This window comes from Vicugna pacos, chromosome X (assembly GCF_048564905.1).
Source record: "Vicugna pacos chromosome X, VicPac4, whole genome shotgun sequence".
In the NCBI taxonomy this organism is placed as follows: Eukaryota; Metazoa; Chordata; class Mammalia; order Artiodactyla; family Camelidae; genus Vicugna; species Vicugna pacos.
The window spans coordinates 12,335,772-12,359,939 of NC_133023.1; the positions used below are offsets into that span (position 1 = coordinate 12,335,772).

Consider the following 24,168-nt stretch of genomic DNA (forward strand, 5'->3'; position numbering starts at 1 on the left):
CCTATGCTAGTGAAGTCATAGTTCCAGAAAAGGGTGGGCACACGTGCATGCACACATGTGTGTGTCTGCCTGAGAGAAATCATGAGAAAACTGGGTTCGCTGTTTGACTCTAAAGACAAGAGGAAGTAGGGTGGTTTGTATAACATTTCAGTTGTCCAACCTAGGAAGAAGGATCATTTATGTCAGGTAGTTCTCAAATAGAAGGGTGATGTCAGATAGTCCCATAAAGAAGTGGGCTGGTCGTCTGGAACAGAATGAACGGGCTAAGAAAGACCGTGGTGTCCACTGAATAGTCACTGGGCATGGGGCTCTGTGTTAGGCCTGCCACAGAACTTATCTTCTAAGGTAGTACTCTGTGTACAGAGAATTTTCATAAAGATAGTAGATAATTTAGCCATTGCTGGGTATCTGTATGTAATGCTTGCTTCCTGCAATGGTCAGATCTAGATGCTGTTATATCTGTTAGCATAGATGAGGTAATGGTGGCTAAATGAGGTCAAGTAACAGTCTGAGGTTTCATTTGTAACTAGTTAAGTGGCAGAGCCAGAATTTGAACCCAGACCTGCCAAGTGTCGAACCCTCTTCTTTCAAATACTGTGCTATCCATTAGAGTCCCACAGGACAAGGAGGCCAGATTCTAGAGTTGCTCTATAAATGAACATTGGGTGCAGTAAAAAATATTCTGGAAAATACCTTATTGGTACCACACTGGGGAGCCAAGACGCCATTCTCTCCTAGGTCCATTACAGCTCAGTTTAACCCCCAAGTTGGAACAGACAGCTGTTTCTTCAGCTGAGCCCCAGATGTAGTAGTTGGCTGTGTTTAGAGGTCCTGTGGTGCAGAAATATGTGTCTTTAAACATGAGAATCATACCTACTGTGGAGTGATGGTTACATTAAGAAAGGTATCAGAGGGACTGGGGTTCATCCAAAAAATCTGCAAGGTGTGGTTGTGCATGTTTCTACAGATCATATTTTAGTGTATCCTGAACTGTTAGAATGAGGGTCAAAGAAGCAGTAAATCCTGAACTTCACCATGGTTAGACAGGGCTCACCAGGCCCTTTCTCCTTAGTCCCCCTGACTGGGATGGCCATGGGCTCTCACTTGGATTGGTGTCCTGGGACTTCTAATCTCTAGGTCCGTTTTTCTGCTGGTGAACATGCTTCTTGGGCACTTCAAGCAACTAAGGTTTACTAAACACCTATCAAGTGCCTGGTGCTATGTTGAGAATACAGATAACGAGATATAATGCTCCCAGTCCTTGCCCTCATGGAGCTTACAGACTGTTGGAGGAGATGGCCATCAATCAAACCATCACAAAGTACATTACCCTATGCTTTGAAGATGAAGAATGGCAGGGGGAAGTTAGGACCTAGCCATGGCAGACAGGGGATCAAGGAACGCTTCTAGCGGGAAATAACATTTGAGTTGAGAGGAGAAGGATTCCTCCATGTTAACCAGGTGAGGGAGTGGGATTGGGGAGAGTGAGCAATAAGGTAGAGGGAGCTGCATGTACAGGCCCTTTTCTACAGGCTTAGTATTGTATACACCTCTGTTTCAGTGCTCACAGCTGTCTTAGGAGATAATTTCTGTTGTTATCCCATTTTTCAGATGACAAAACCTGAGGTTTAAAGAGCTTATTTAATTTGCCTAAGGTCACAGCTAGGAAGTATTAGGCCTGAAGTTCAAACACTGGGCATGATTCCTTAGTCTTTGTCTCAGAAACTGGCTGGATGGTGATGTCATCTGTCAAGTCAAGAAGCCCTGAATGAAAAACTAGTGTTGGAAGCATTAGGGAAGGATCCTGAGATCAGTGTTGGATATTGGAATTTGAACTTTTGAAGTAGCCAAGAGGAGGTGTCAAAGAGATGGCAGGATATCTGGGACTAGATCCTTGGGGAGAGCCAGGGCTGGGTAGAAGTATTTGGCACTGATTGGCCTTTAGAAGGACTCATGGGATAGTGCAGAAAAGTCAGACAGGTTCTCGCCCAGGTCCAGCCAGACGCTGTGTGACCTTGGGCACGTTCCTTCTCTTTTCTGTAACATGCATGAGTTGGAATGGATTTAACAGTCCGTTGTAAGAATCTGCAACAGCCTGATCCCCTTAATGTTTGTTTGTTATCAGTGGAGTGCCCCCCAACCCCGTTTGGAGCATTGGCTTCTGTTTAAGATGAGAGCAAGGGGCCTCTTTTCGGACAGCAGTCTGTGGTTTTCATGGCTGATGTGTTTTTCTTTCTTCAGTTCTTAGGTTTCCTTCTTGTGCCTATCAACTTGGTTTGGCCGGACTCCACATCCCAGAAAGCAAAACACCCACCTGAATTAGTCATCTAGATAAGAGCCTGAAGTGAAGGGTTTCAGTGGGAGGGGATCCATATGGATCGGGCATGGTGCTAGGCCTGGCTGGGGTACTCATTCCCCCACGTTGCTGTGCTAATGTGCTGCTGGCAGCCTCACTCTCTTCTAGCTTCCTCTGTGGCCTTGTATTCAAGTCCTTCCTGCCTGATTGGCAAGGGTGGCCTCTGGGAAGTGTGGAAGGCTTTTAGGGACCCTGGGTCAGCACTGTTGCAGCTCATGGGCTCAGCATTTCATAGGTGCTGATGCAAATTCACTGCTCGAACATTGGAATGAATAGTCTTTTTGGTTAATATTTTAGGAATTTCGATTTTTTAAATTGAAGTACAGTCAATTACAATGTCAATTTCTGATGTACAGTGCAATGTCTCACTCTTGCATGTACATATATATATTCGTTTTCATAAGAAATTTCGATTTTTTTCATTCAGATGTTCGATGTTTTTCCCCTTGAAATTTCAGATACTGAGTACATCCTATATGTGGATGGTTGACAGTGGTTTGTAAAGAAATGATAAATCTTCTTTCCTGCTTCTCTGTTATGATGTGTTTATAGGTCATTTTGTGGTTTACTTTTCACAAGTGATCCTAACCGTCCGGATTGTGTAGTCCTTTGGTGTAGAATTTAGAATGGGTCGTCCTACTCCCCCTAAGCTCCACTGCCTCTGTTTTTGCCATGGTTGCCAGAAAGAACCTTGTGTTTAAGTGCTTGTCTCATTGACCCTTGGCAGCTTTTGACACTGCCTTCTTGAAATGCTCTCATTTGTTGTCTGCAATGCCATCTTCTGGTTTTCCTCCTGCTTTTATGACTACCTCTTCCTAATCTTTTTTTCCAATACCCCTTCCTTCACCTTCACCTGTACCTTACATGTGAGTGATTCCCAGGTCCAGTTCTCAGTCGGCTACTCTTTGGTTACATGGAGGCTGATGATCATATCTCTCCATCCACCAGACATCTTCCCTTGAATGTCCCACTGTCACTCTAAACATGTCTTTTTCACAAAACCATCTTTCACCCTTCCGTCCCTGGCTCCCCGCACCCAGCATCTCAGGCCCGCACGCGGGTCCCTGTCTCTGACTCCGTTCTAACCACATTGGCCCACTCAGCTACCAAGTTCTGGTCATTTCACTTTCTCAGTACCTCTCCTAACTGTCCATTCCCCTGTGCTCCCTCAGTCAGCCTCTAACTTTTCTTGCTTCCATCCTCTTCAAATCCGTTATCCTTGCTGTGAAAAAAAAAAAAAACACAGATCTGATCCTCCTACTCTTTTGATGGAAAACTGTCACTCTCTGCCCACTGCTCTCAGCAGAGCATCCATGTTCCCGGCCGTGGCACTTGGGGTCCTGGCATTTGGCCCCGTGTACCTCTTACCTCTGCAGCCACAGCAGCCGCCTCTCCTCCTGTCCGGAGCTGGGAGTGTTTCCCACGCAGTCAGTGTTCTCTGCGTGGGAACCCCTTACTCTTCGAAAGCCTTGCTTTTACCTTCGTTGTTTTTTCCTTTGTCCATTGATAACATGAAGTGTGAGAATTTTAAAAATATTTCTTGTACATGTGAGGTTTCCATTTTTTCATTCTTAAAAAGCAGTTTGTTGCTTGTCTGCTCATTTACCTGTGAAGCTCAGCCAGCAGGATGGGTGTCTGATCTTTATTGGTTTTCCGTCCCAGAGATGGCCAGTGTTGTCTGTTATTCGTTGTCCCAGGAATGGTTTATGTATATGTAAGCAAATACACGTATTCTTCTATCTCATACGTGCAGTATATCTTTACCTGACTCTAGGGAGAGAGGTTTGGCAAATGAAGTATCCTTCCAGCCAGATCCTACTAGAAAAAATTATCTTTCATTTTAAACCAAACACACACACTTTTGAAACCCTAAACGTAAGTGTTGTGATTTTTCCCCCCTTTTGAAGGGATGAACTTAACAGTCTTCTGGGGTAAATTCTCAATACTCACTACTCTTCTTACCTCAAAGACAAAATCATGCCAAATAGGATTTAGAGAACTTTTCCACCCTACCATTCTAATTGGAGTTTGGTTATGCTTTCAGTGAAAGTTTTCTGATGAAGAGGTAGGGGAGGGGTTGTTAGACATTGCTAGCCAGTCACCACATTAATCTAAAAGTCAGTAACTTGAAAAACATTTATTTAACTTAGTTGTCTTCTTTTCTCTCCTCATTCTCACTCAATCTCAATTACTCATCACGCCTCCCACCCCACCCTGTAGGTCCCTATGGCCAGAGACAGATTCTCTCTGCTCCTTTGGTCCTTTTGGAATGGTTCTAAACAGCAGAGACGTATGTAAAGGATGATGAAAGAAATGAATCCCCCCAGGCTCTGTTGGAGTGATATTGGCATAAGTCCACAGAGACTTAATAGTCAGCACAAGTAAATTGTTGATTCCAAGAGTTTGGTCGGGTACAGGAAGAAACAGTCTTTCTGGGAGGCTGACAGTGCACTGGGAGAACTTTTGATGGTGTGAAGGTATTTTATGGGTAGACCGGACTGGGATGCTGGGAGGACAAGGAGAACAGAGAGCAGAGATTGTGGCTGAAGGATTGGGATGGGCTGGAGTGAGGTGGCTCAGGGTGGAGTCGTGAGAGAGCTGGTGCTCTGAGTTTGGAGAATAAAGAAGCAGGAAACACGTAGGGCATACTCAGGCCTTCCCCAGCCCCTCTGGTTCCCTTACCTGATACTCAGCCTGAGGGGGATGAGCTGGGAGGCAAGCTGGCCCGTGGCGGCTCTTTCGGGGTCTAGGAATTCTCTCTCAAGGCATCACTTGGCCTGTTTGTGGGTTTGGTTTTTGTTTTTCAGTAGTGCCTCAGGCATTTTCCCCTTATTTTGGAATCTTGCCCCTTGACGCTTTTCCGAGAGCTCTGACTGTGCCGGCTGTGAAATGCCCCCGGACCCCTTCAGCATCGGCCCCTTCACTGCTCCTCACGTCGCTGTCTGACCCTTGGCCGTTGGGGCCCTGGAGAGCCATGTGCTGTTCTCATGAGTGGCTGGAGCTGACACTGCCCTGCAGTGGTCTCCCTTGTCACAAGGCTGTAGCAGAAGCACTCTGAAGTTTTGGTTGCTCGTTTCAGATTATACAGTAAACACTACACTGTTATTCTTTTTGCATTGTGGGTTGCGAGCTTTCAAATGTTTCTTCAGAGCAATTAAAAATTTTTTAAAAATGTCAAAAATTCAAAAGATACAAAAAGTGTAGAGTGATAAGTGTCCTTCCCACCCCTTCTCCCAGCCGTCTAGGTCCCCGTCCCAGAGGCACCTGATATCACCTATTTCTTTTGTTTCATTACAGGATTATTTTATGCATATACAAGTGAATATAGGTATTTTTATATGTAATTATATACAATATATGCAAAATACATAGTTCCACCTTTTTACATATATGGTTGCATGCTATATATCTGTTAATGCACTTTGCATTTTTTTACTTAACAATCAGCCTTACTAACATTCTTTAACAATACATCTTTTTGGTTTTTTCACATGCATAGTATTTCATTGTGTGCATCAGCCATAAAGCATTTAACCAGTCCCTTCTGATCAGTATCTGCAACTTGCAGTCACACAGTGTTTGTGTGTGTGTATATATATGTATACCAATGTAAAGTCAGTTCCTAGAAGTGGAATAATTGCGTGAAATGACTACACATCTTAATTTTTTGGTATATACATAAGCTTTTATTGAAGTATAGTCAGTTTGCAATGTTGTGTCAATTTCTGGTGTACAGCACGATCCTTCAGTCATAGGAACATTCATATATTCGTTTTCATATTCTTTTTCACTACTGCAAGATATAGAATATACACATTTTTAATTTTTGATAAAGAATTTTAAGTTGGAGGCTGCTGATTTACACACTTACTGACAATGTATGAAAATGCTGATTTTTCTCATACCCATGCAAATGCATTGTGTTCAGGTGCTTAGGGATCTTGGCCAGTCTAATAGGTGAAACAATATCTTGGTTTGGTTTTAATTAGCATTTCTCTTTCATAGTGAAATGGACTATGTTAAGTTTAGGAGTCATCTGTTTTTCCTTTTCTCTGAAATTGCTTCTTAGTATCCTTTACCCCTTTTGTCTTTTGGATTATCAATGTTTCCTTATTGGTTTGTCATTCCTACCAGTCTGAAACCAGAAGCCCGTGTCTCCTTTCCTTTGGGTCAGTGAGGCAGCAGTGTGTGTGGGAAATTCCTTGTGTGGTCGAGAGGAGGTCCTGGGCCTGAGGCCCTTGACAGAGGTTGGGGACCCCACTTCTTTTTGGTTCTGGAGCCCCAGGCCTGCTGGCACTGATGTCTTTTTGTTAACCTTCATGGCAGTAAAGTTGAGTTAGTTTATGGATAGAGATTAGGGCTGGGAAAAATTTTCTCTTTTAGGAATGGTAAATGTCAACACTCTGTGTGTGTGTGTGTGTGTGTGTGTGTGTGTGTGTGTTGACCTCTCAGCATTGCTCAGACAACTCAGTTCTTTTCCTCTGACTAAAATTGAAGGGGAAGGGGGAAGAGGTGGGGAGGAGGAGGGAGGGACGGGCGGCAGGGAGGGAGAAGGTATGTGTGTATTTGCTTTGTGTCTAACAGGAAGAACTGGCTTGATAAATTTTACCAGAACACATGTGACTAGTTCTTGACTTGACATCTTGTTTTACCAGATTCATTCCCCATTTGACTTCATACCCTAGCTGGAGTTTTGTCATCTCCTAAGAGGTAAAAAGTTGATCTGCTTTGCTGAGTCTACCTAAGACCAGTGGTCACTATTACCTCAAAAAGGTCCTCTGTTTCATAGCATCCAGCCTCCTTTTCTTACTTAGAATTTTTTTTTCAGATTTTCTAGCCCTTATTTTTGAAACATTTTATTTGAGTGGATACTACAATTTACTTTTCTCAGCCTTAATCTTTTTTAGCTGTCTCTTGTTGTCTTCCTCAGGTGCTCACCATGTACCCACACTTCTTAACAATTTAAGCGACGGTAGTCGCCTGGATTTTTGCTGGAAGGCACTTATATATGAAAGACAAAAATGTTGTGTTACCAGATGAAAATAGTAAAGAGATGCTGGATCACTGAAAGAAAGGGGATTCCAGGATATAATATAAGAAGAAGGTACCTGGGATAGAAATTCAAGAATGTTTATAGGAAAAAGACGTTGATTCAGCGATATCACGACTGATTGGGGTTGTTGTCTTAAGGCCTTTCAGAATCCATGCTTACAGGTGGTGGGAATGGCGGAGGGGAAAGTAAGAATGCTGGGCTGGTCCACGTTCCAGTTCTAGCATCCAGATAGTGGTTTTACAAACGGGCTGGTTAGAGTACTGATGAAAGTATATGAGCACATTTTATTTGTGGGGTCACTGTTGCTTTCTCACACCAACGGTGAACATTTCATTAAAGGCTTATTGTGTCCAGAATTTCCCTGGTAGTAGCTTTGGCCCACACTGATTTGGTAGAGGGAGTGCCTCTGATTTAGCCCCTTGCATATAGCTGAAAACATCTGATTGAACTCCTCGTCCCAGATAGTACTTTTTAAAGCTGGAAAGGAGTGTGGTGTTGGTTTCCAGCATATTCCCTGGATATCAGTAGATACTGTGGTGTGAATGTGAAAGGCTCCCTGATGGAGGCGCCATTTCAGCCGCTAGGTGCATCAGTGGTCCCTCCATCTCAGAAGAGCAGGCAGTGTCATGGCCCCAATTGCCTAGCCCAAGAAGAATCACTACTGAGCGAGTGCTTCTTTGGTCCCGCTGCTATGATGGCCTCTTCACTTGAATGTGTCCTCAGTTCTCCCAACAGCCTTGCTTGCAAGGTGGAGTCCTCTACACATCCATTCAGAAATACTTAGTAAGTGGCTTATACAGGTCAGTCACTGTGCCAGGGATACCCTGAGGACGACAAACATGATCCCTGCTCTCAGGGAACTTGCAGTCAAGCAGGGGAGAGGCATATGATCAGATGATCCCACCTCTGCGTGTATAATGGAAAACTGACAATTGCCCTAAAAACTGGAGAGTACTTGGGTAGCACATGACAGAGAAATCTGACCTGGGGCTGGAAAGTGAGGGAAGGTTTCCCTGAAGAAGTGATGCTTGACTGAGCTGTGAAGGGGGACCCATAGTTAACCAAGCAAAGGAAGGACGGTGCTGGAAGATGAGGAAAGGGGTGTCTCATGCAACGGGAAAAGTCTAGACAAAGGGCATGCTTGTTTGTAGACAACAGAATCTACTCTGACTAGCTTAAGCAAATAGGGATTTATAATAAGGGATGTGGCTACCTGCCAAATCTTTGGAAGGGCTGAATATTCAGACTCTATTCTGAGATCGCAGAACAGTTCCCCTAGACCCCACAGCAGGTCCGGATGGCTGGGGGAGCCCTGCCTGTGCCACTATGAGAGCTGCAGAATGGGGCAGCAGCTGCCTAGTGGGTCAGCGCCAGCGCCACACCGTGCGTGACCTGGGCTGGCAGCATGAGTGCTTTGTTCCCTGCCTCTTTCACCGTGTGACTCAGTTCTTAATCAGTCTTCCTGAGCATCTGTAGTGGCAACTAAGTCCCACGTGGAATTCTATCAGCAAAGGTGTTCAGACAGTGTAGTTTTTACCTCGCCATCGTCTGCCATGCAGGGAGTGACGTGGGTGGTAAGTGAGCTGATCTGGTATGTGGAGTGTGGAGAGGAGGCTCGGGAAGAACGGAAAGGGGGCTGGTGTGGCTGGAGCCCGGGGTAGGGGAGATGAGAGTGGGGAGGTAGGCAGAGCCCTGGGGGCCGGGTCACCGCCTTTTAGGTGGGGAACTATGGGCTCAGAAGTGAAGCAGCTGACCCATGTCTCGTGGTGAGCAAGTGACCATCCTGGATTTGAACCCAAATCTGTCTGCCTCCAGGACCTGCACTTTTCTTGTGCCTCAAACCTATAGCCGTATTCTTTAAAGCATTCCTTGAATTCAGCCTGAGTTCTTGGTGCATCTGTTTCTCATCTGACCTCAGGCTGCCTTGAATGTTAATGGTAGGGCAGTGGAGAAGAGACAGGCAGCCTTGACCACATCAGCAAGGATGGGGCTGGCAGGTTAGTGCAGTGGTACCGGTAGTCTGCAGCCTTATCAAAGTCTCCTCTCCCTGCTGATTTCTTGCTTTCTCCTCGTCTTCTGTGCTGAGCAGAGAGCAAAGTCCTGACCATTATGAAGGAAAAATGCGCTTCTGAGCAGCAGATCTTGGTTCCTGATGGAGGAATTGGAGACAGTGATTACTCATGAACATTTCTTAGGTTAATCAAAGTAGTGTTAGTGCCACATACTAAAATAACAGGCGATGATTGATTATCTATATTGTGTGGCTCTCTGCAGGATTCTTTCCTGATGTGAAAACATGCCAGATGCTTATAAGCAAAAATTATGCAAGAAGTAAGATGGTGCTCTGTCTGTATAATTTAATAGTTCACTGGCCCAAATCTATAACTAAACTGGATAGTGGGGAGTGAGGTGAAAGTAAAGGATGTTCATATCCTCAACTGAGAGCCTCCATCTGCAGAATTGCAGCGATATTTTAGGCATTGCAGTGAGGTTGTTTCTTAGAAGGAAATGGTACATTGTTACAGGATGGATGGTTGGATAGGCCAGGAGAACCACATGCTGATTCAAAGTATGCACTCTGGACTCCGTTCATGTTCTGGCTCTACCATTTACTAGGTGTATGATTTTGGTGAGTCACGTCTCTTCCCTAATCCTTAGTTTCCTGTTCTGCAAAATGGGAATAATGGAACCTACTTTGCAGGTTGCTGTAAAGATAAAAATAGATCACATGTGTTAGGTACTCAAAGTGTCTGGCACTTAGCAAATTAATGCGTCCATGTTATCTAACATTGTCCGATATCTGTGGTGATCATTTAAAAAATTTAATTTATCTTAATAAGCAGCAACTGTGCATTGCACATTAGACTCAGAGATTCCTATAGCTTGGCCATCAACCTTCTAAGCTGTTGAAATTATCTCCCTCAGTGAGTTTGGCAATGTCTTGTTAAAGGCATCTTTGTGGGTTTATTTCTGTGAAGAAACTGATAAACTTACATTGCTCTGCTAGGATTTAATTTTAACTAACTTCTCTAAAGGCAAAACCAGAAGTTATTTATTGCAGCTTCCTGTGAATCTATAATTATTTCAAAATAAAAAGTTAAAAAAAATTTTTTTCCCCTCTGATTTCATAGGTAAGGCTGAGGGCCCAGCCTTTACACTGTTGGGTGACAGTTGTTGGTAGGTGTGTATGAAGTTAAGCTCCAGTGATCATAGGAGAGCTCAGGTTAGCCATTCTGTCTCTGGGTCAGAATTAACAGTTTGTCCATTTGTTTATTTGTTCCCTCATCCATCAAACATCTATTGAGTGTTTCCCACGTAATGGGCACTTTTCCAGGCTCTGGGACTACAGCTGTGATCAGAATAGACAACATTTCTGTCCTCAAGGGCCTTATATTAGAGTGAGAGTGAGATGGGAAACAATATAAATGAGATTATGGAGTATGATTGGGAGTGGCTGAATGTTACAGACGCAATTGCTAAGCCCTGTCTACTTTTCTAGCTCCTTTTCTTCATTCCTCATTTAACAGTTTTCCTGCAGTTGTACTGCAACCCTCTTTTCTCTTTACTCTGTATATCCTCCTTGAGAGTCTCCTTCAAACTCATGAACGATAAACTCATGTAAACCAAGCATAGAGAGACGGCTGCTGAGATGCCTCACGTGCCATCCCTGAAGATAGTCTGCGTGGGCAAATTATAAAGGTGTTTGGGCTCAGAATGGTCTCATGTCATTAGGTGGTCAGATTACAAAATGAAGATGGCTTCATGCTCCCATCTTTGGTGCGGGAGTGGCTGTGCCATTGGGACTAGGCAGGTCTGCCTTTCCTTTGGGCCTCGCTTGAAGGATGGATTGGTCAGAGTGACGGCTGCTTTAACAAATATGTCCCGTGTTTTAATGACTTCCCATGATAGGTCTGTTTCTCCCTCATCTCACAGGTTGGCAGGCAGCTTTCTTCCACATGGTGATTCAGGTGCCAGGGCTTCTTTTGTCCTGTGGCTGTGCCCACCCCTTCTCAGTGGGTCCTGGACCTGCCTGGAAGTGGTGCACGTCTCTTATGCTCCGGCTGCATTGGCTAGAATGCAGTCCTGTGGCTGCGGCTAACTGCCTGAGGGGCTGGAAAATGTCATTCCTGGCTGGGCAGTCACTCAGTCAGGCCTGTACACCAGGCACAGTAGGGCGTGGGTGATCAGAGGACAGCCACCACAATCCCACATAGAAGCATGGCTGTGGTTTGCTTATGTCTGTCTGATGACAGATCAATCCCGTGATCTTTCTTAAGGCAAATATTAATTGTCATTTGGACTGTAGTCTAATCTTAGCAGCCTGGTGACGTCTTCCTCTTTAGGGTGGTTGAGTCTTCTCACATCTTTGCTCATAGGATCGTGCTTTGATCATGGTCACACTGGCATTCTTATTTCTGAGAAATTGTTGGCGGGGCAGGTGTCCTCACATATTCACCATGGGCTTGGTATGAGTTTTTGTTCCCTCAGATGGTTTGTTTACTAAGGCACCTAAAGGACATTGTTCAAAGATCATCACACCCTCAGGTGAAATGGCTAGACTCTAAGGCAATATTTCCAGGAGGCCTCCAGGGTGGGATTACATTTGAAACATATGTTTTGTGGTTGAAACAATATACACCCCCTTCTTAAGTTCTCTCTGACAGTGCCTCCTTGCAAGTCATATTTTTTTAGCTATGTTTGATTTTAAGATACTTCAGGGGCAAATGTCACCTTTTGGGATTTTATTAATAGTATTACTTTTTAATGAGTCTTTTGAAGTCTCTTTCATTATAAACAGGCTGTTTCCCCCAGAGATAACAACTTGTGGTGTCGAATATTTGCATTTCACTTGAAACAAAACCAAGGGTTTGAATGTTTTAAATATAAGCAAATCTAATTCTCCTGTGTCTAGAGAAACTGTATAATAAACCATATGTATGCGGCTTAAGCAGACAGATGTGGAAGATGCTCTCTCCCAACCCCCTTTTATATTTTCCTAAAAATTCTTGCAGAGCTCAGAATTGCCACCAAGTAGGAAATAACCCCCGCCTAGCCAACCAGACCACTAGAGCCGGAGTGGAAGTAGGGGAGGCCTTTTGGGTGCTTGCGGAAGTGGAGCTTCTCCTGGTTCTGGCTTCTGCTCAGAAGCCCCAGGCTCCATCTCTCCCCCACCCCCTTTCTCAATGCCTTCTGTCTTTGCAGATAGACATTCTCTCTCAGGTGACTGACCTTTCAGATCTTTGTCTGAAGGGTTGTCTCAATTTTTATGGTTGCCCTTTGGGTTCATTTGGAGGCGATGGTTCCCTGCATCTGGGACTTGTAGCAAGAGAAGTCTGGAGCTGTCATCCTACTGCTGGAATGGGCTTCAGCTGATGGGAACCATGTGTCTTTTTTCGCTTTACTTCCTCTCATAGCCCTCCCTACCACTGGGCCACCTTGACTTCTGGCCGAAGTTGCTGACCTGGCCTTAACTGGTCTGACCTTTAGTCTTTCCCTTCCACTCTCCTTACTAAAGTGAACTTTCTGTAACTCAAATCTGATTATTTCATTGTCCTGTGTCATACTTATTTGTGGTTCCCGATTGTCTTCTGGGTACAGTTTGAACCCCTTAGCCCGGTGCACCTGGGCCTTCATGGTCTGGACCATCTTGAGGCAGCTCCACTCACATCCACTCCGCACTGGCAGCCTGTTCTATCTGTATGTAGCCCAGCCGAGCTGCTTTCCAGAGACGGCTATTTTCTGTCCCTTTTCGGTGTCTTTGCAGATGCTGTTCCTTTTGCTTGTCTTGCCCTGCACATTCTGTAGCATTGCTTCTCAGACTTGAGAGTGCTTCGCATCATCTAGCAGGCTTGTTAAACTGCAGATTCCTGGGCCTCACTCCCAGACTTGATGACTCACTAGGTGTGGGGTAGGGCTGGGGGTCTATGTTTCTGACGAGTCCCCACATAATGCGGAGGCGGGTGGTTTGTGGACCGCACCCTGAGCAGCAAGTGCTCTGGAGGTCCCTGGCTTACCACAGTGCACACTTCACTGTTGGAGATTGCCCGTCTTTCTCCCTCACTCCTGGGAAAAAGAATCTGGTTGACTGTCGGTGTATCCCTAGTGACTAGTGTCTGCAGTATCGTTGGTGTTCAGTAAGTGTCTGAAAGAAAGAATGAGTGGGTCACTGTTCTTGCAGCAGAGTTCACATCATTTTGATTCTTGTAGCAGATCAGCTTATTGTGGGGATATTTCAGCTTAAGGGTGTGAAATGTGATCTACCCCTTCCATATCCCCTTCTCTGTTCCTGAAATCACTCACTGGTTAAGGAACTTGAGAATTTCCCACAGAGATCAGACCCTGGGGCCGACAGGGACTTCTTTTGATAGATTTCAAACTTGAAAATATGAAATGGACTCACAGGCTTTCTGTCATTAAGCAAAGCATCGAGTAGTGTTTCTGCATCTCTTTCAACATAAGACATACTCCTGAAGTTATTAGGGCCTGTCAATAAGTGGGCCTTGCCTGCTTTTTTAATGTCGGTGCTGTACGTGCTAGGGATGATATGTGGAATAAAGGGTGATATGACAAGGCTCTAGTTCTCTAGGTTGAAGTCTGAGTGAAGATATTTAAGGACACTTTCAGTGTACAAATGTGTGATACTTACCATAATTATAATGAGGATTCATATTTTTTAAAGATGCTCAAATCACTTGGTTTCTCAAATCAATTAAAAACATACAGTAAGAAGCAAAGGAAAGAGATGGGGTAGGTTCGCATGTTTAGCCAGTAGAAGGGCCACCCCACGTACGGGTTGTCAGTGTTCATATGCCCTCTCTTGTTATTGTAAGGCATTTTGGTTTCAGGGATCAGGAGCTCTCCTTGCCAGCTTACGTTTTCTTGAGAAAGAGGGAGGGGTTGGAGTTCTTATGGGAATTCAAGAAATGAGAGACAAGGAGTGGCCTAGCAGTCCCCAGGCGTGGGAGTTCTTAGTTATTCACATTTGTTCTGTCAGTAACAGGCTTTCCCCTAGTTGCCTTGAGTTTACTTCTCTGTCCATTCCTCTTTTGGCTGCCATCAACCACGCTCACCCTGGACTCTTTCTAAAACTTCTCTGCGTTACAGGTTCTGCTATGCTCGATTCTGGCTCCCTCATGACTTTGAGTCCCAGCTGGCCCTTACTTTGCATCATGGCCCTGCGGTGCATCTGCTCAGGGTCTCCTTCTTCTGCTTGTTGATCTTTCTGCTCTTTATCCACATCCTCAAGAATGAGCATCTGGCCCAACTTGTTCTCGCTAGAGAAGAGCTTTCTACGCCAGGGCACCCTAGTGGCCAGCGGCTGGGTGCCCACACACCCTGACTCGGACTCAGTTGGGTGAGACAGGGCATGAGGTGGGATATGCGGTGCACACGTGGCTGCCAGGCCCATCTTTGTAGCAGAGCTGGTGGCTAGGGGGCAGGCAGCGCCTTGGCAGTGGCTGTGGGTACACCAGAGAGCCCTTTGGGGCTAGGGTTCTTGAGGATGGATAGGATTGAGCAGGCTGGGATCAGAGGAAGGATGTTCTGGGGAGAAGACACAAATCTGACCCATGAGGAGAGGGCGTGTAGCAATCAGAAGCCTGCTATGACTGAGCAAGGAGGAGGCTTGATTTTAAGGGTGCTAAAGGTCAGGTGGAGAAGGTGGATTGGTTTTATTGGGCAACAGGTCATCCTGTAAGCTTTTAAACAGAGGAATCAATCACTGTGATCTCCTGTCCATTCCTGCTGTAAGAATAGACTTAAGACCTGATAAGAGGCCACTGACGCCACTCAGGAGTCAAGTTATGTAGGAGGGGAAGTAGAGTGAGCATGGTCATGGGACTGGAGAAATAATAGACATGGGCTGACACTAACAACACCACCTGGGCCTGGCAGCTTCGGTTCCATGCGGGAAGCGGAGTATATTCCAGGGGAATAGAAGCTGCCATGTCAGCACCAGGGAATGCAACAGTCAACGCCCAGCACGGAGATTTTGGCAACAGATTAAAAAGAGAAGGCCATTATTTGCTGACTGCAGGGGTTCACTGAAGAATATGGGCACGTCCCTTAAGCTCTCTGAATCTGTTTCCTCATCTAGGAAAAGGATAATAACACCTGCTGTGTTTACCTCTCAAATGTTTTGAGGTGCTCAGATGAGATGGGGTGTGTGAAATGCTTCATAAATTTCAAAGCACTCTGAATTTAAGGTATTAACTATTGGACTAACTTCCAGGGCATTTTAAAATGGTTGATTCACATTTGGTGGAAATTCAACTAGTATGAAAACTTCAAAGATGACATCTCAAGGTTAAATCACAGCTCAAACTTTCAGAGACTCATTTCTTCTCTGAATGGTGTCAGAGGAGAGCCCAGTATTCCTGGGAAGATTTTCTTCCAGAATGCTGTGTGTGTGTTGGGGAGGTTGGGCAAGGGCTGCTATGGCCTGCTGTCTTTTCTTGGGATAGTGAGTAGAATGCCCTCCTAATAATTAATGCCTTAATACTGTGTTCAGAAGCATGCAACTTGATGGCTTTTTATTAGTAATATCTCTTCCTTTCCTCATGTCCTTTTGTCTTAAAGGCTCACCCTCCTTGTGTTCACCTTTTAATTCCACAAAGCGGCCCTTGACAAGTAGCACCTTAGCCTTAGGATGGATGGGAGGGATGGAACAAAGCCCCGGGCTGCTCCTTCCAGAATCACCTTGTTTGCTCTGGCAGAGCTGTTTTCTCCCGCATTACTTCGCCATTATCCTGAAGTCCTCAAATTTGGCTTGCTCGCCCCCTAGTGGTAGGTCTGACGCGCCCCTTGTTACCCTGTTTGCTGCACCACCATGACAGCCCATCTCTCCACTCGGCTCTGCTACTGAGTAGAATCCCCAGCTCACACACGTGGAATGAGAGGTTCGGTGGTCCTGACTTACCACTGAAGTGGGACCTGGGGATGTGGGACTTGATTCAGAGTTTTTGATTCTCAGATTTATGCAACAGAAATGTCTCAGAAAAAAAGATGATGTGATTATAACTCTTCTAGATTAAAAAAAGGTTTAAAAAGAATCTAGATTATTTCACTATCTACTCAGCTAATTTGAAAGAATCACAGTGGTGAATATTTGAAGATAAGAATGATTGTATTTTTTCTCTTCCTTCATCACATTGGAAGAACTTTAGTCACTCACCAAGTGTTCAGTATTTCATGCTCAGTACTGTTAACAATTTTGGGGAATACAACAAAAAAGTGTGAAACACGATGTCTGCCCTTCAGAAGTTTATATTCCAGTTAAATTCTAGTCGTGAGGTGTTTAAATTTATTCCTTTGAGAAAAACATAAATATAATGCTTGGTAACTTTTATTGGTGTTTAAAATTTCTACTTGGTTTCATGAAAGACAGATTCTCTGAGCATTGCTTATTTATTTATTTTTACAGTCCTTTTCAGTGGAGAGAGAACTGCAGGACCACAGTAACTACCCGGACGAACCCTGGAGGATAACAGAAGAGCAGCGCGAGTACTATGTCAACCAGTTCCGATCCCTTCAGCCCGACCCGAGTTCCTTCATTTCAGGTAACGAAGTCGTCCAGGGGTGAATGTGGGTCCCAGCTTGTTGTCTCCTGTAAATAACAGTGCACTGCCTGAGAAATAGTTCACACAAAATGAGCACGACAACCTTCTGTGACTTCAGTTTGTTTTTCTCTGATGTTGAGTTTCTTATCAACTATCAACCACGAAGAAAAACACTTGGCAGTGATATTTGGAAAATGAGGTTTCCTTTTCAAAGGGGTTGAACGGGAATTTGGAGAAGCCTGGTCCGGACCCTGTGCCTGATTAGCCGGAGCAGTTCCTAAAGTGAACATGGCAACCGGGCAGCACCTTTAACTGTCAGTGTTAGAGTGAGGATGCAGGGGCACCTCGCAGAGAGCTGCTGTCTCTGTGTTAGGTGCACCTAGAAGTTCGAATTCATGCTCATTTGCTTTGGCTCAAGTCTTTTTCCTCTGGCTTTTTCTGAGAGAAAATATGGGAGGAACATTGGCCAGCATTTTTATGTCCTCATGTTAGTTCTTCTGGGTTATCTTCAGAAATACATATTCCTGTTGAGTTCTCATGTAAAACGCAGACAGAGAGGAATTGATTTAATTCCCATGTGCCTACAGTTTACTCAGCTGAAGACCAAACAGTGAATAGTAGAGTCTGGAAGAAAAAGTCGAAAACTTTTTCGTTTCAGACTTCAATTGTAAAAAATAACAATATGTCCTTGATAATTGTAACCTGACCTACTGAAGTGGGGACTAAGATTAATTTTCTCTCGTGAAATAAGGCGTGTAGTTGAAATATACTTGTGTTAATGCAAACATTTTCTGATTGGTGGTCATTGCTTTATTTGAAGGCGGAATATTGTAGATACAACAAATTAATTTTGACAACGTGGTTTAGAAGAAAAGTAGAAACCCAGATTGTATATGATTAGTACTTGCTAACCTTACCCACTGCTTAAGTGAGTTTCTTCACAATGTATGCAGTTATTTAGCCAAATACAAATAGATTGTTGTTAGGAATGTATTTATTTTCTTTTAACTTTTTTATTTCACAGAATTTCAAATATAGACACAACTAGAGTGGTTAGTGTAAGAAACCTCTATGTACCCATCACTCAGTTCTAACAATTTGGTTTTATTTCTAGCCTCTTTCAACCCAGCTGATTTTGAAGGAAGTACCAGATGATTTCACTTGAAAGTATTTCAGAATGTATCTGTAAAGATAAGGCCTCTTTTAAAAACATAACCACAATTCATTGGCACATGTGAAAAAAAACCCCACAAAAACCTCATGATACTTAATATCATCACCTTACTGTTCAAATTTCCCTGATTGTCTCACAAATACCTTTTTAAAAAGTTTAGTTTGTCAAGGCCAAGAGAAGTTCATATCCTGCAATTAGTTGATTTCTCTTTTTTATTTTATTTTATTTTTTTATTGAACTATAGTCAGTTATAATGTGTCAGTTTCTGGTGTACAGCATAATGTCCAGTCATGTGTATATATATATATATATATATACACACACACACACACACATATATTCATTTTCATATTCTTTTTCATTAAAGGTTATTATAAGATATTGAATATAATTTCCTGTGTTATATAGAAGAAATTTGATTTTTATCCATTTTTATATATAGTAGTTAATATTTGCAAATTTCAGACTCCCAGATTTATCCTTTCCCACCCCATTTCCCGCGGTAACCATAAGATCGTTTACTAAGTCTGTGAGTCTCTGTTTTGTAGATGAGTTCATTAGTGTCTTCTTTTTTCATTTTTTAAAATTCCACGTATACATGATACCATATGGTATTTTTATTTCTGTTTCTGGCTTACTTCACTTAAAATGACAATCTCCAGGTCCATCCATGTTATTGCAAATGGCATTATTTTATTCTTTTTTATGGCCGAGTAGTATTCCATTATATAAATATACCACAGCTTCTTAATCCAGTCATCTGTCGATAGACATTTAGGTTGTTTCCATGTCTTGGCTACTGTGTATAGTGCTTCTGTGAACATTGGGGTGCATGTATCTTTTTGAATTAAGGTTCCCTCTGGATATATGCCCAGGAGTGGGATTGCTGGATCATGTGGTAAGTCTATTTTTAGTCTTTTGAGGAATCTCCATACTGTTTTCCGTAACAGCTGCACCAAACTCCATTTCCACCAGCAGTGTAGGGGGAGCTCCCTTTTCTCCACACCCTCTCCAGCGTTTATTGTTCATGGACTTTTTAATGATGGTCATTCTGAGTGCTGTGAGGTGATACCTCATTGTAGTTTTGATTTGCATTTCTCTGGTAATTAGTTATATTGAGCATTTTTTCATGTGCCTATTGGCCATTTGTATGTCTTTATTGGAGAATTGCTTGTTTAGGTCTTCTACCCATTTTTGGATTGGGTTTTTTTTTGTTATTAAGTTGTATGAGCTGTTTATATATTCTGGAAATTAGGCCTTTGTCAGTTGCATCATTTGCAAATATTTTCTCCCATTCTGTAGGTTGTTGTTTTTATTTTGCTTATGGTTTCCTTCGCTATGCAAAAGCTTATGAGTTTAATTAGATCTCATTTGTTTACTTTTGCTTCTGTTTCTATTGCCTGAGTAGACTATGATGTCTCTTTTTAAAAAAATCTTTATTTAGATAAAATTTACATACCATAAAGGTCACCTATTTGAAATTTTCAATTAAATGTTTTTAATATAGACACAACCTAGATTTAGAACACCCCCCAATAAACCACTTATTAGCAATTATTCCCCATTCCTGCTCTCCCCACCCCCCAACCCTAGGTAACCATGAAACTACTTTCTCTCTATATAGATTTGCCTATTCTGGGCTCTTCATGTAAATGAAATTGTAATAATACGTGGTTTTTGGTGTGTGACCTCTTCCACTTAGCATAATGTTCTTAAGGCTCATCCAGGTTTTGGTATATGCCAGGTTTTCATTCCTTTTTATGGCTGAATAATTTCATCATATGGCTATGCCATGTTTAATTTATCTGTTCACCAGTTGATTGGCTTTTGGATTGTTTTCACTTTTTGGCTGTTAATAATAATGCTGCTATGAACATTTTTGTGCAAGTTTTTGTGTAGAATGTATGTTTTTATTTCTCTTGGGTGTATACCTAGGAATGAAATTGCTGGATCATATGGTTAAGTATATTTAACCATTTGAGAATCAGTCAGACTGTTTTCCAAAGTGACTGCACCATTTTACATTGCCACCAGCAGTGTATGAGGGTTCTAATTACTCTACATCTTTGCCAGCACTTGTTACTATCTTTTGATTATAGCCATCCCAGTGAACATGAAGTGGTATCTCTTTGTGGATGAATAATGGCATTGAGCATCTTTTCATGCTTTTATTGGCCTTTTGTATATATCCTTTGGAGAAATGTCTGTTCAGATCCTTTGCTATTTAAAAAAATGTTGAGTGGATAAGAGTTCTGTGTGTATTCTGGATACAAGATCCTTATCAGACATATGATTTGCACATATTTTTTCCCAATCTCTGGCTTGTCTTTTTATTTTCCTGATGGTGTCTTATGAAGCACAAAAGTTTTTAATTTTGATGTCCAGTTTATCTGTTCTTTCTTTTGTTGCTTGTACTTTTTGTGTCATATCTAAGAAATCATTGCTTAATGTGAGGTCATGGAAATTTATATCTTTATTTTCCTTTAAGAAGGAATATATATTATATTTTTGTCTGTTACATTTAAGTCTTTGGTACAGTTTCAGTTAATTTCTGTGTACGGTATGAAGTTGCAGTTCAGAGTCATTCTTTTGCATGTTGAGTATCCAGTTGTTCCAGCACCATTTGTTGAAAAAACGTTTTTCCCCCATTTAATTGTTTTAGCATCCCTGTCAACATTCAATTGACTATAAATGTGAAGGTTCATTTCTTGGTTAATTCTGTTTCACTGACTTGCATGTCTAGCCTAATGCCAGTACCACAATATCTTGATTATCATATTAAGTTTTGAAATTGGATAGTGGGTGTTCTACAACTTTGTTCTTTTCAGTTTTATTTGTTTTGATTTCAATTTTTAGGGATTGTGTTCCTAAAATTTAATTTTTTACTTTATAAAATATTTACATGGTTCTAAAGTTGAGTCTAAAGCTACATTCAAAAAAGTCTAGTTTCTATCTCGGTCTCCTGTACCCTGTTCCTTCCCTGCTCCTATAGGTAACCATCTTGTTTTATGACTTATTTGTCTGTTCTTAAAAATAAAAGCAAATACATGTCCATGTGTATTTCTATATATGCATATATATTCTTAATTCCATATTTTCTTAGATAAATGGTAGCATACTATTTATACTTTTCTCCTTCTTGCTTTTTTCACTGAACAGTATATTCTGGTAATTACTCTGTAGTCATATGTGGAAATATTTCTCGTTTCCTTTTATAGCAATGTACTCCTCGATTGTGTGAATGTACAATCATTAATTCACCTCATCCTCTGCTGGGATTACTTCAAGTCTTTGCTTGGGGGTGGGGCGGGGGTTCGGATTCCAGCTCACGGTTTGCTCTTCTGTTGGCAGCCATGAGGGACGCCTTGGGCTTTCTCACCTGCACCCTTCCCTGGCCCGCAGTTTCCCTGGTGGCCCTACCTAACCTCTCTGTGTGAAGGCCAGGCCAGATCTCTAGCGCTGGGTTTGAGCCTATTGTGCTTTGAAGAAAGGAGATCGGCAGGGAGAAAGAAGAATGAAATGAGGGGAGAATGCCTTTATATCTATAAAATAGCTGATAAATAGGCTTTCAAGGAATTTCTGACAAGTGTTTGACAAGGTGACTGCATTGAAGACCCGCAGTCATATGTCAGCATTATTTCTAGGATGCTTTTGGGGAGAAGGCTCATTGGTTTATAGGGCACTTTGCCTTTGATCCTTAATAATTTATCAAAGGAAAATAAGCCTGTTTTAGGGTCCATTATAATCCATTGTTTTATGGCCAGTTAGAAGACCTGTGATTACTAAGGAAAGACCTTTGAATTTATCACTTTAGAGTAGACCTTGGGGCTTTGATTTGACTATTCTTTGTGTTAGAATTGAGGCTTTTGAATTGTGAAAGTGTTTTGAGAGCTGAAAGTAAAAGAAATTCAATCTAAATAAGGATTGAGTCTAAAACATCTTAAGTGCATTTGGGACTTGCAGGTATGTAACACGTAAAATGGAATGATTATCTGATTTCCATTGATATTGGTAAATTTGCAGTGAATAAAAAAAGTAGTAAGAGGTTCCTGGATGTGATTCTTGAAGAGCCACCAAGAACTCTTAAATCTCACCAAAACTCTTTCCCAAGATGTCTGTCTTATCTCTAGTATGATGAACTTAATGGTGTTAGTCTTCTTATTTTTGCTCCCCTTTCTCCCATGATTGTGTCTTACTTTTGCATCCTTTCATTAAAAGTGCTCGACAGATTTTTACTTTAATAATTTTGATTTATATCTTTTGAAATTTTAGTAAATTTTGCAGATTTTCAGAAAAACGAAGAAGGAATTTATATAGTTTTCATGTCATTGTAGCTATTATGTTATTGCTTCTTTTGCCCTATTCTAATTTACATAGTCTTTAAAAAGCTGTTCATATGTTGTTTTTAGCCATGTGATTTGTAATTGCTTTGATGAATAAATGTTAGATATGTGATTATATGGTAGGAATTGCTGAATGAAAAAAATGGTGATTCATTTTCATAGAAATATAAAAGCTGCTCTAGATAAGTAATTAATGATTTATTTAAATAATGGCTCTTGACAGGTTCTGTGGCCAAGAACTTCTTCACCAAATCAAAGCTTTCCATTCCAGAACTCTCCTATATATGGTAAATACAATTAATGGCACATAGTATCATACTGTTATACATAGCCATCCCTTAGCTCCTATTTTTGCATTTTAAAACTCTAATCTTTTGAATATTGTTTTAAACAGACTAAGAGAATGAATAGAACTTAGATTTCTGTTGCTGTGAAGTATAAATATGTTATATGAAAAGCGCAGTGAACAGTGTCTGGCACATATCGTGCACTGTATTAGCTGTTATTTTAAAGGTAATTTCCTAATTATTATTCTCATCTAGATCCCTTTTCAGTCTAAGCAGTTGTGTGAATGTATGAGAATTTGCAGCCGGTGTATTTTTTTTTTAGTTTTTTTTTTTCTGTTAGGGAGGTAATTAGGTTTATTTATTAATTATTTCTTTTAATGAAGATGCTGGGGATTGAATCCAGGACCTTGTACATGCTAAGTATGCGCTCTACCACTGAGCTACACCCTCCCCCATCTTGTGTATTTTATTTTCCGATTTTTCTACTTGATGTGATGCCAGTAACCAGAGAACCTTGAGAAGCTATTCTTTGTAATATTTTATGAGGCAAGGTGAACAGCAGGTCCACAAGTGTTTTGGAATTGAGTTAAATTTGACTATTCTAGCTGCCTCCAAGCTTTGTAAATTTGGCTGGTGTTTATCAGCTGGACCCTAGTTCAGACTTACAGCTGTGCTGTGCGCTGCGCCTTGCTGCCGTGCTGGCTATGTCCCCAGCTCCAGAAGGGCTATGCCGGATGGTCCAGATGGCTCTGTTTGCATTTATGAAAATGCTCAGGGCATCTGTAGACTCCTGGCTGCGTGTGGGCTAGTCTTCCTCAAGACTGGATGGGAGACCACGAGACCATACTGCTATATATATATATAATTAAAGCATTGGAATATTTAAGTAAAACTTTTTTTCATGAGGATTTAAAAAAATTATAATAGGATTTAAAATTGCTTGTTATGTTTTGTGCATCTTACTGGAAATCTATCCCATTGACATTTGTGAATGCCGATGTATGTGGGATTCTGAGCTGAATTTAGGTTCTACCGCAATATATTCCAGCATAGTTTTTTGAACAACAAGCCTTATTAGGCTTTAAAGCGAGGAAAAAAAGAGAAATTTTCATTTTGTAAAGAATATAATCTATTTCGGCAGAATTTCCAGTCTTAACATTGGCATGAGGGATCCTATCTTTTTGTAGAGACATATCCATGTAAGCTTTATAGTATTCTCTCCATCCAGGTTTGGAACAGTTCCCTGGCTCCTCACCCTGGGGAGCTGGTGCTTTCTAAATATTCATGGTGGGGGAGGAGGATGTGAAGGGTGTAAAGGAAAGTTACGGAGCTTACCTTCCATAGTTTTTTTTTTTTAAATAGTAACCCCTTTGTACTCTGATAGTATATGTCTCCTTC

The 24,168-nt window shown here is 42.0% G+C and overlaps 1 protein-coding gene across 7 annotated transcripts in view; it reads left to right on the forward strand.

Moving 5' to 3' along the window:
* Positions 1-24,168, forward strand: part of REPS2 (RALBP1 associated Eps domain containing 2) — a 263,541-nt gene that overhangs the window by 134,997 nt on the left and 104,376 nt on the right. For all 7 annotated transcript variants that reach the window (XM_072956294.1, XM_006218097.4, XM_072956291.1 and 4 more), the window contains 2 exons: positions 16,831-16,966; positions 22,707-22,770. In XM_072956294.1, the coding sequence (XP_072812395.1) occupies positions 16,831-16,966; positions 22,707-22,770 (200 nt within the window). The remainder of the gene's footprint in view (positions 1-16,830; positions 16,967-22,706; positions 22,771-24,168) is intronic.